Below are 11836 nucleotides of genomic sequence, written 5' to 3'. Positions count from 1 at the left end.
GGGGGGTCCCCATCCCAATATAGGGGGTCTGGGGGGGGTCCCCGTCCCAATATGGGGGTCACTGGGGGGTCCCTGTCCCAATATGGGGGTCACTGGGGGTCCCCGTCCCAGTATGGGGGGTCTGGGGGGGTCCTTGTCCCAATATGGGGGTCACTGGGGGGTCCCCGTCCCAGTATGGGGGGGCTGGGGGGGTCCTTGTCCCAATATGGGGGTCACTGGGGGGTCCCCGTCCCAGTATGGGGGGGCTGGGGGGGTCCCCATCCCAATATAGGGGGTCACCAGGGGGTCCCCGTCCCAATATGGGGGTCTGGGGGGGTCCCCGTCCCAATATGGGGGGTCTGGGGGGGTCCTTGTCCCAATATGGGGGTCACTGGGGGGGTCACCGCCCCATATGGGGGGTTGGGGGTTGAGCCCCCTGACCCCGCCCCCCCTCCCCCCCCCCCCAGGCCCCTCCCCCCCCCCGACCGCCCCTCCCCCGCCCCGGCTGCGCGTGCGGAGCCTCATCCGGCTGCTGGGGGCCCAGAGCAACTTCCTGCGGGGGAAGCTCCGCCTCTTCCTGGGCGAGGCCTGTCCGCGGTGACTGACAGCTGTCAATCATCCCCCCCCGCCCGCCCCTCCCTCCCCCCGGCTGCGTTGGACGTGCCGGCAGGTGATTGACAGCTGTCAATCATCCTCCTCCTCGCCTGAGCCACCCGGTTGATTGATTGATTGACAGCTGCTCCCGCCACCCCCCCCAAGGCCACGCCCAGGCCCTGCGGGCGATTGATTGACAGCTGTCACTCAGGGGAGACGCGTTCCGCCCCCCCTCCCGTCCCCCTCCCCCTGCCCCGTAACTTAATGCAAACACAAGAATATTTATGAGATTCGGCTCCGCCTCCTCCTTCCACCCGGACGCCTGGGTCCCTCCCGAACTCCTGGGTCCCTCCCAAACTCCTGGGTCCCTCCCGAACTCCTGGGTCCCTCCCGAACTCCTGGGTTCCTCCCCGAACGCCTGGGTCCCTCCCTGAACTCCTGGGTCCCTCCCGAACTCCTGGGTCCCTCCGAACTCCTGAGTCCCTCCCGAACTCCTGGGTCCCTCCCGAACTCCTGGGTCCCTCCTTAACTCCCGGGTCCCTCCCGAACTCCTGGGTCCCTCCCGAACTCCTGGGTTCCTCCCCGAACGCCTGGGTCCCTCCCTGAACTCCTGGGTCCCTCCCGAACTCCTGGGTCCCTCCTGAACTCCTGAGTCCCTCCCAAACTCCTGGGTCCCCTCCCAAACTCCTGGGTCCCCTCCCGAACTCCTGGGTCCCTCCCGAACTCCTGGGTCCCCTCCCGAACTCCTGGGTCCCCTCCCGAACTCCTGGGTCCCTCCCGAACTCCTGGGTCCCTCCTTAACTCCCGGGTCCCTCCTGAACTCCTGGGTCCCCTCCCGAACTCCTGAGTCCCTCCCGAACTCCTGGGTCCCCTCCCGAACTCCTGGGTCCCTCCCGTGCATGGCCACGCCCCATTTACCTGGGCAGGATGCAGTGGGCGGAGCTAAGGGGAAAACCACGCCCCCTCCATGTGCCAGAAGGGAAGCCCCGCCCACCCCGGGCTCCAGTGGGCGGGGTTCCTTGCAAAGGCCACGCCCCCCCAGGAGGAGGAGCCAGCAGCCATTGGGTGACTCCCTGAGACTAAGCCCCGCCCCCAAGCATCGCAAACCCCGCCCCCTTCTTTGGCCCCGCCCCCTACCCCAGCATGTCCCGGACGCCTGGGTTCCCCTCCCAGTTCCATAGGGGTCTATGGGGGATCTATGGGGATCTATGGGGGTCTGGGGGGTTTTGGGGGTTCTATGGGGGATCTATGGGGGATCTATGGGGATCTATGGGGAATCTATGGGGATATATAGGGATCTATGGGATCTATGGGGGATCTATGGGGATATATAGGAATCTATGCGGGACCTATGGGGATCTATGGGGGATCTATGGGGATATATAGGGATACATAGGGATCTATGCAGGATCTATGGGGATCTATGGGGATATATACGGATCTGGGGGATCTATGGGGGATCTATGGGGATATATAGGGATACATAGGGATCTATGCGGGATCTATGGGGATCTATGGGGATCTATGGAGATCTATCCCCCCCTTTAACAGCAAAACACGCCGCGGCCCCTTTAAGCCGCCCCCCCCCCCCCCCCCCCCATTGTCTCCGGCGGCGGCCAATCGGCGCGCGCGCAGCACGGCGGGCGCTGATTGGCCGCGCTGCCCCCCTCCCACCCCCCCCCCCACTCCCCCGGCGCTGGCCACGCCCACCGTTTCCCGGGCGCTGATTGGGCCGCGGCGCTGGCCACGCCCACGGATCCCGGGCGCTGATTGGGCCGCGCCGCCCGGCGCTGGCCACGCCCACGGCGGCCGGGGCGCTGTCCAGGTGCTGAAGGCGCCGCCATGAGCGGGGGGTTTATGGAGGCGGTAGGAAAAGGGGCGGGGCCTCGGGGGGGGCGGGGCCGCACCGGGAAAGGGGCGGGGCCTCGGGGGGGCAGCGGGAGGGGGGGGGGGGGGCAGCGCTGGGCAGGGTCCTGGTGTCACCCCCCCCGTGTCCCCCCCAATGTCACCATGTCCCGCCATGTCCCCGTGTCCCCCCATGTCCCCGTGACCCCCCCCAATGTCCCCACGTCCCCCTCAGTGTCCCCCCCAGGTCATTATGTCCCCCCCCAATGTCCCCACGTCCCCCTCAGTGTCCCCCCCCAGGTCATTATGCCCCCCCCCAATGTCCCCATGTCCCCCTCAGTGTCCCCTCCCAGGTCATTATGTCCCCCCCCAATGTCCCCGTGTCCCCCCATGTCCCCGTGACCCCCCCCAATGTCCCCACGTCCCCCTCAGTGTCCCCCCCAGGACATTATGTCCCCCCACAATGTCCCCGTGTCTCCCCCAGTGTCCCCCCCGATGTCATTATGTCCCCCCCCAGTGTCACCATGTCCCCCCATGGCATTATGTCCACCCATGTCACTGTGTCCCCCCCCAGTGTCCCCAGACGACCTGTGGGGTCCAGGTTCTGGTAGGGGGGGGTGTCCCCACGTCCCCGTGTCCCCCCCGATGTCCCCATGTCCCCCCCGTGTCCCCAGACGAGGTCGGCGCCCTGGTCTTCGACATCGGCTCCTTCTCGGTCCGCGCCGGTTACGCCGGGGAGGATTGTCCCAAGGTGGGTGTCACCGTGTCCCCCCACCCGGGTCACCCCCCCCGGGTCACCCCGGGCCCCCTCGTGGCGGGGGACAAGGGGACAAGGCCACCGTCCCCACCGCAGGTCACCCCCGTGTCCCAAGGCCACCGGGTCAATGTCCCCATGGTGGTGGCATCTCCATGGGCATCTCAGCTCCATGTCCCCAAAAGCCACCACCCATAGGGCAATGTCCCCACCGTGGTGACGTCCCCATGGCCACGTTGTCCCCAAGCCAATGTCCCCATGGTGGTGACATCCCCATGGTCACATTGTCCCCAAGCCAATGTCCCCATGGTGGTGACATCCCCATGGCCACGTTGTCCCCATGGTGGTGACATCCCCATGGCCATATTGTCCCCAAGCCAATGTCCCCATGGTGGTGACATCCCCATGGTCACGTTGTCCCCATCCTGGCGTCGTCCCCATGGTGACTTGGGGGTGATGGGGAGGTGACAACGACCATGACCTGGGGGTGATGGGGAGGTGACAATGACCTGGGGGTGACAATGACCATGACCTGGGGGTGATGGGGAGGTGACAATGACCATGACCTGGGTGTGACGAGGAGGTGACAATGGCAACGCCGCTGGCGGCGCCAGGCGGATTTCCCCACCACGGTGGGGGTTCTGTCCCCCGAGGACGTGGCGCTGGAGCCCGAGGGTGACAAGGACCGGAAGGGGCGGGTCTATCACATCGACAGCTCCGCCCTCCACGTGGCGCGGGAGAACATGGAGGTGCTCAGTCCCCTCAAGAACGGAATGGGTGAGGGGACAGCATGGGGACGTCGTGGGAGATCATGGGGACATCATGGGACATCATGGGGACATCGTGAGAGATCATGGGGACATCATGGGGACATCGTGGGGACACCTCCAGGGGTCACAGGGGGATGGGGAGCTCAGAGGTGGCATCTCAGAGGGGTTGGGGACACCATGGGGACATCATGGGACATCGTGGGAGATCATGGGGACATTGTGGGACATCATGGGGACATCATGGGACATCGTGGGAGATCATGGGGACATTGTGGGACATCATGGGGACATTGTGGGAGATCACGGGGACATTGTGGGACATCATGGGACATCATGGGATATCATGGAACATCATGGGGACATTGTGGGACATCATGGGGACATCATGGGGACATCATGGGACATCGTGGGAGATCATGGGGACATTGTGGGATATCATGGGGACATCATGGGGACATCATGGGACATCATGGGGACATCGTGGGACATCATGGGACATCATGGGGACATTGCGGGAGATCATGGGGACATCATGGGGACATCATGGGGACATCGTGGGGACACCTCTGGGGGTCACAGGGGGATGGGGAGCTCAGAGGTGGCATCTCAGGGGGGTTGGGGACACCATGGGGTTGGGGTCACCCAATGGGGCCACCATTGGGTTGGGTGTCACCATGGCCTTGTGCTCACCTGCCGGTGCCGCCGTGTGTCCCCGTGTGTCCCCACGTGTCCCCCCGCTGCTCCGCGCCGCCCCCTGCTGGCCAGTGGAGGACTGGGACTGTTTCCAGGCCATCCTGGACCACACCTACAGCAAACACGTCAAGTCGGAGCCCGCGCTGCACCCCGTGCTCATGTCCGAGGCGCCCGTAGGTGACACACGTGGCCCCCAGTGTCCCCATATCCCCCTGTCCCCAGGTCTCCATTGTCCCCACGTCCCCATATCCCCCTGTCCCCATGTCCCCATATCCCCATATCCCCCTGTCCCCATGTCCCCATGTCCCCCTGTCCCCATATCCCCATGTCCCCCTGTCCCCCTGTCCCCATGTCCCCCTGTCCCCCTGTCCCCGTGTCCCCCTGTCCCCCTGTCCCCATGTCCCTGTCCCCACAGTGGAACACTCGCGCCAAGCGGGAGCGTCTGACCGAGCTGATGTTCGAGCATTACAACATCCCCGCGTTCTTCCTCTGCAAGACGGCCGTGCTCACCGCGTACCCGGGGACACGGGGGGACACGGGGGGACATGCGATGGGCAGGGGGTGGGGCCAGAAGTGGGTGGGTGGGTAGGTGTTGGGTGCTTGGTTGGTTGGGTGGTGGGTCCAGAGGAGGTTGGTTGGTTGGGTGGGGGGTCTAGAGGAGGTTGGTATGTTGAGTGGGGGGTCTAAGGATGGTTGGGTGGGTCTAGATGTGGTTGGTTGGGTGGTGGGTCTCTGGGGGGTTGGGTGGGTCTAGAGGTGGCTGGTTGGTTGGTGGGTCTATGGCAGGTTGGTTGGTTGGGTGGTGGGTCTATGGTGGGTTGGTTGGTTGGGTGGTGGGTCTAGAGGAGGTTGGTTGGTTGGTGGGTGGGTCTATGGGGGGTTGGTTGGTTGAGTGGGGGGTCTAAGGATGGTTGGGTGGGTCTAGATGTGGTTGGTTGGGTGGTGGGTCTCTGGGGGGTTGGGTGGGTCTAGAGGTGGTTGGTTGGTTGGTGGGTCTATGGCAGGTTGGTTGGTTGGGTGGTGGGTCTATGGTGGGTTGTTTGATTGGGTGGTGGGTCTAGAGGAGGTTGGTTGGTTGGTGGGTGGTCTATGGGGGGTTGGTTGGTTGGGTGGTGGGTCTAGAGGAGGTTGGTTGGGTGGTGGGTGGGTCTATGGGGGGTTGTTTGGTTGAGTGGGGCGTCTAAGGATGGTTGGGTGGGTCTAGATGTGGTTGGTTGGTGGGTCTAAGGATGGTTGGGTGGGTCTGTGGGTGGGTGGTTGGTTGGTGGGGGGTCTAGGGATGGTCGGGTGGGTCTATGGGTGGTTGGGTGGTTGGTGGGTGGGTCTATGGGTGGTTGGGTGGGTCCCAGCATGGGCGGTTGGTTGGCTGGTGGGTCTAGAAGTGGGTGGGTGGGTCTAGGGTTGGTTGGTTGGGCAGCCGGCGGCTCTACAGGTGATTGGTTGGGTGGTTGGTGCCTCTAGAGCCGAGTGGTTGGGCGGGCGCTTGGTGGCTCTAGAGACCCCTGGGTCCCTCTAGACCAATCCCGTTGGCCGCTCGTTCACCCGGTTGGCTCCTCCCCCTGCTCTCACCTTGTCCCCCTCCCGCCCCGCCCCTCGTCAGCGCTAATTACCCTTAACGAGCCGCCAGCTTCGCCAACGGGCGCAGCACGGGGCTGGTCCTGGACAGCGGGGCCACGCACACCACGGCCATCCCGGTGCACGACGGATACATCCTGCAGCAGGGTGGGGCCGGGGGGCGTGGCCGGGGGGCGTGGCCGGGGGGTGGGCGGGGCTGCTGAGCCGCTAATTGCTCGTTAGGGATCGTGAAGTCGCCGCTGGCCGGGGATTTCATCTCCATGCAGTGCCGGGAGCTGTTCCAGGAGCTCAACATCGACATCGTCCCCCCCTACATGATCGCGGCCAAGGTGGGGTCACCCCACCAACCGCCCGCCCGCAGACCCACCCAACCATCCCTAGACCCACCAACCACCCAACCAACCATCCATAGACCCCCCACCCAACCAACCACCCATAGACCCACCCAACCATCCTTAGACCCACCAACCAACCAACCAACCCCCCATAGACCCACCATCCAACCAACCAACCCCCCATAGACCCACCAACCAACCAACCAACCACATCTAGACCCACCCAACCATCCCTAGACCCACCAACCACCAAACCAGCCACCCACAAACCCACCCAACCACCCATAGACCCACCCAACCATCCCTAGACCCCCCACCCAACCAACCAACCACCCCTAGACCCACCAACCACCCAACCAGCCACCTATAGACCCACCCAACCAACCACCCATAGACCCACCCAACCACCCCTAGACCCCCCCCCCAACCAACCAACCACCCACAGACCCACCCAACCACCCATAGACCCACCCAACCATCCCTAGACCCCCCACCCACCCAACCATCCCTAGATCCCCCACCCAACCACCCACCCATAGACCCACCAACCAACCACCCAACCATCCCTAGACCCCCCACCCAACCAACCAACCACCCACAGACCCACCCAACCACCCATAGACCCCCCACCCACCCAGCCACCCACCCATAGACCCACCAACCAACCACCCAACCACCCATAGACCCACCCAACCACCCCTAGACCCCCCACCCAACCAACCAACCACCCACAGACCCAACCAACCACCCATAGACCCACCCAACCATCCCTAGACCCCCCACCCAACCACCCACCCATAGACCCACCAACCAACCACCCAACCATCCCTAGACCCCCCACCCACCCAACCACCCATAGACCCACCCAACCATCCCTAGACCCCCCACCCACCCAACCATCCCTAGACCCCCCACCCAACCACCCACCCATAGACCCACCAACCAACCACCCAACCATCCCTAGACCCCCCACCCAACCAACCAACCACCCACAGACCCACCCAACCATCCCTAGACCCCCCACCCAGCCACCCACCCATAGACCCACCAACCAACCACCCAACCATCCACAGACCCACCCAACCAACCCTAGACCCCCCACCCAACCAACCAACCACCCACAGACCCACCCAACCACCCATAGACCCACCCAACCATCCCTAGACCCCCCACCCAACCACCCACCCATAGACCCACCAACCAACCACCCAACCATCCCTAGACCCCCCACCCACCCAACCACCCATAGACCCACCCAACCACCCCTAGACCCCCCACCCAACCAACGACCCACAGACCCACCCAACCGTCACTGCGCACCCGGGGGGCGTGGCCTGTCCCTTCCGGCCCCGCCCCCTGACGGAGGCCCCGCCCCCAGGAGCCGGTGCGCGAGGGCGCCCCCCCCAACTGGAAGAAGAAGGAGAAGCTCCCCCTGGTGGCCAAGTCCTGGCACAACTTCGCCTGCAACGTGAGGGGCGGGGCCCGGACGCCTGGGTCCCTTAAGGGAGCGGGGGTCTGGATCCCTGGGCGAGGGTCACCCGGACGCCTGGGTCCCCGGGTGGGGGGGGTCAAGGGGTCACCCGGACGCCTGGGTCCCTTGGGGGGTCACCCGGACACCTGGGTCCCTTATACAGGGGGGATCTGGATCCCTGGGGGGGGGTCCCAGACGCCTGGGTTCCTTATACCGGCGGGGTCTGGATCCCCGGGCGGGGGTCACCCGGATGCCTGGGTCCCCTGAGGGGAGGTCACGGGGTCACCCGGACGCCTGGGTCCCCAGGAGGTGATCCAGGACTTTCAGGCCTCGGTGCTGCAGGTGTCGGACTCTCCCTACGACGAGCAGTGAGTTTGGGGGGGTCGGGGGGTTTTGGGGTGTTGGGGGGTCCGGGGGGGGGGGTCTGGCCTGGGGGGGTCTGGGGTTATTTTGGGGGGCGCAGGGGGTTTTTAGGAGTTTTCAGGGGGTTTTGGGGTCTCCGTGAGGCCCCCCAGCTGCCGATGGTTCCATACGATGAGCAGTGAACGGGATTTGGAGGAGCTGTGGGGGGCTCGGGGGGGTCTGGGGGTATTTTGGGGGGGGGGTTCTGGGGGGGTTCGGGTTTTTGGGGTCCCCGTGACCCCCCCGGCCCCCCCAGGGTGGCTGCGCAGATGCCGACGGTTCATTACGAGATGCCCAACGGCTACAACACGGATTACGGGGCCGAGCGGCTGCGAATCCCCGAGGGGCTTTTCGACCCGTCCAACGTCAAGGTTTGGGGGGGGGGGGGGTCCCCAATTTTTTTGGGGGGGGTCCTCATGTTCTGGGGGGGGGATCCCCAATTTTTGTGGGGGTCCCCAAAGATCTGTGGGGGGGGGGGGGTCCAGGGGGGTTTAGGGGAGTCCCCACGGTTTGGGGGGGTTCCCCAATTTTTGGGCATGTCCCTGGGGATTTGGGGTGTCCCCAATTTTGGGGGGGGTCCCCAAGGGTCTGGGGGGGTCCTGGGGGGGATCCCTGGGATTTGGGGGGGTCTTGGGGTCTGGGGGGTTCCCCAAGGGTCTGGGGGGGTCCCTGGGGGTCTGGGGGGGTCCCCAGGGGTTTGGGGGACCCCCCCCTGACCCCCCCCCTCGCTCCCCAGGGTCTCTCCGGTAACACCATGTTGGGGGTCGGGCACGTGGTGACCACGAGTATCGGGATGTGCGACATCGACATCCGGCCGGTGAGGGGGGGACCCCCCCACATTGAGGACCCAGGCGTCCGGGGGGGGGACCCAGGCGTCCGGGAGGGACCCAGGCGTCCGGGTGGCAAACCCCCCCCCCGGCTCCCCAGAGGGTTATTAATGACATAGAGGGGACAGGGGACCCAGGCATCCGGGGGGGACCCAGGCATCCGGGAGGACCCAGGCATCCGGGGGGGACCCAGGCGTCCGGGAGGACCCAGGCATCCGGGAGGACCCAGGCATCCAGGAGGACCCAGGCATCCGGGGGGGGACCCAGGCATCTGGGGGGGGACCCAGGCATCCAGGAGGACCCAGGCATCCGGGGGGGACCCAGGCGTCCGGGAGGACCCAGGCATCCGGGGGGGACCCAGGCGTCCGGGAGGGACCCAGGCGTCCAGGAGGAGACACACCCCTTAAAAATGGGGGGAAGTGGAACCAGATGGGGCTCCCAGTTACTCCCAGTCCCCCCAGTCGCCCCCAACGGCTCCCAGTTGCCCCCAGCGACGTTGTCCCCGTGTCCCCCCCAGGGTCTCTACGGCAGCGTCATCGTCACCGGGGGGAACACGCTGCTCCAGGGCTTCACCGACCGGCTCAACCGCGAACTGGCCCAGAAAACCCCCCCGGTGAGGACCCAGGCGGCCGGGAGGGACCCAGGCGTCCGGGGGGGACCCAGGCGTCCGGGGAGGGGACACCCCCCCCTTAAAAATGGGCTTGGGGGCGGGGTTGAAGGGACTTGTGGGGGGAACAAATGGGGCTCCCAGTTGCCGCCAGTTGCTCCCAGTTGCTCCCAGTTGCCCCCAATGGCTCCCAGTTGCCCCCAGTCCCTCCCAGTAACCCCAGTTTCCCAGAGCATGCGCCTCAAGCTCATCGCCAGCAACAGCTCCGTGGAGCGACGGTTCAGCCCCTGGATCGGGGGCTCCATCCTGGCCTCGCTGGTGAGCGCCCGGACGCCTGGGTCCCTCCCGGACGCCTGGGTCCCCCCTGAACTCCTGGGTCCCCTCGAACTCCTGGGTCCCCTCCCGGACTCCTGGGCTCCCCCTGAACACCTGGGTCTCTTCCTGAACTCCTGGGTCCCCCCCTGAACTCCTGGGTCCCCCCCGAACTCCTGGGTCCCCTCCCGAACTCCTGGGTCCCTCCCGGACTCCTGGGCTCCCCCTGAACACCTGGGTCTCTTCCTGAACTCCTGGGTCCCCTCCCGAACTCCTGGGTCCCCTCCCGAACTCCTGGGTCCCTCCCGGACTCCTGGGTCCCCCCTGAACACCTGGGTCTCTTCCTGAACTCCTGGGTCGCTGGGGTATTCCTGGGTCCCTTCCCGAACTCTTGGGTCCCTTCCCGAACTCCTGGGTCCCCTCCCGAACTCCTGGGTCCCCTCCCGAACACCTGGGTCCCTCCCGAACTCCTGGGTCCCTGGGGCACTCCTGGGTCCCTCCTGAACTCCTGGGTCCCTTCCTGAACTCCTGGGTCCCTCCCGAACTCCTGGGTCCCTGGGGCACTCCTGGGTCCCCCCAAACTCCTGGGTCCCCTCCCGAACTCCTGGGTCCCCTCCTGAACTCCTGGGTCCCCCCGAACTCCTGGGTCCCCTCCCGAACTCCTGGGTCCCTCCCGAACTCCTGGGTCCCCTCCTGAACTCCTGGGTCCCCCCGGACTCCTGGGTCCCCTCCCGAACTCCTGGGTCCCTCCCGAACTCCTGGGTCCCCTCCTGAACTCCTGGGTCCCCCCGGACTCCTGGGTCCCCTCCCGAACTCCTGGGTCCCTGGGGCACTCCTGGGTCCCTCCCGAACTCCTGGGTCCCCCCTGAACTCCTGGGTCCCTTCCCGAACTCCTGGGTCCCTGGGGCACTCCTGGGTCCCTCCCGAACTCCTGGGTCCCCCCTGAACTCCTGGGTCCCCTCCCGAACTCCTGGGTCCCTGGGGCACTCCTGGGTCCCTCTCGAACTCCTGGGTCCCTCCCGAACTCCTGGGTCCCTGGGGCACTCCTGGGTCCCTCCCGAACTCCTGGGTCCCCTCCTGAACTCCTGGTTCCCCCCGAACTCCTGGGTCCCCCCCGAACTCCTGGGTCCCCTCCCGAACTCCTGGGTCCCCTCCCGAACTCCTGGGTCCCCCCTGAACTCCTGGGTCCCCTCCCGAACTCCTGGGTCCCTGGGGCACTCCTGGGTCCCTCTCGAACTCCTGGGTCCCTCCCGATCTCCTGGGTCCCCCAGGGCACGTTCCAGCAGATGTGGATCTCCAAGCAGGAGTACGAGGAGGGCGGGAAACAGTGTGTGGAGCGGAAATGCCCCTGAGGGGGCGCTCAGCCGCCCCCCCCCCCCCGATTTTGGGCTCAAAAACGACGAAAACGGTCAAAAAAAAAAAAACCAACCCACAATAAACACCTTAAAAGGGGCAGAGGCCCCGGGGAGGCGGCGCTGGTGGCTCGGGGAGGGGCCCAGGGGACACGGCGGGGGGGGTTACGGGGTAAAATGCGGTCGGGAAGGGGGAATTGCACCGATTTTCGCTTTTTTCGCCTCAAAAAGCCGCGCGCGGCGCCGCGTTGGCGCCTTTTGAACGCGCGGGGGCGGGGCTACGGGAGTGGGCGGGGCTACGGCGGAGTGGGCGGGGCTAC

General features: G+C 65.8%; 1 protein-coding gene across 1 annotated transcript; it reads left to right on the top strand.

Moving 5' to 3' along the window:
* Window positions 1-446: 446 nt before the first annotated feature.
* On the top strand, window positions 447-11516 carry LOC136002716 (actin-like protein 6B; the record flags this gene model as incomplete). The annotated part of the gene is made up of 15 exons (XM_065657977.1): window positions 447-576; window positions 2408-2439; window positions 3093-3169; window positions 3787-3949; window positions 4708-4808; window positions 5051-5148; window positions 6263-6357; window positions 6433-6539; window positions 7924-8013; window positions 8323-8384; window positions 8675-8789; window positions 9155-9235; window positions 9763-9858; window positions 10084-10170; window positions 11436-11516. Coding segments are annotated over 15 exons (1415 nt in total), but the record flags the coding sequence as incomplete, so codon positions are not given.
* Window positions 11517-11836: the final 320 nt, after the last annotated feature.

This window comes from Caloenas nicobarica, unplaced genomic scaffold (genome assembly GCF_036013445.1).
Source record: "Caloenas nicobarica isolate bCalNic1 unplaced genomic scaffold, bCalNic1.hap1 Scaffold_1671, whole genome shotgun sequence".
NCBI lineage: Eukaryota > Metazoa > Chordata > Aves > Columbiformes > Columbidae > Caloenas > Caloenas nicobarica.
Note: the sequence above shows the minus strand (reverse complement) of the source record. Positions and strands in the feature narration are given on the sequence as shown.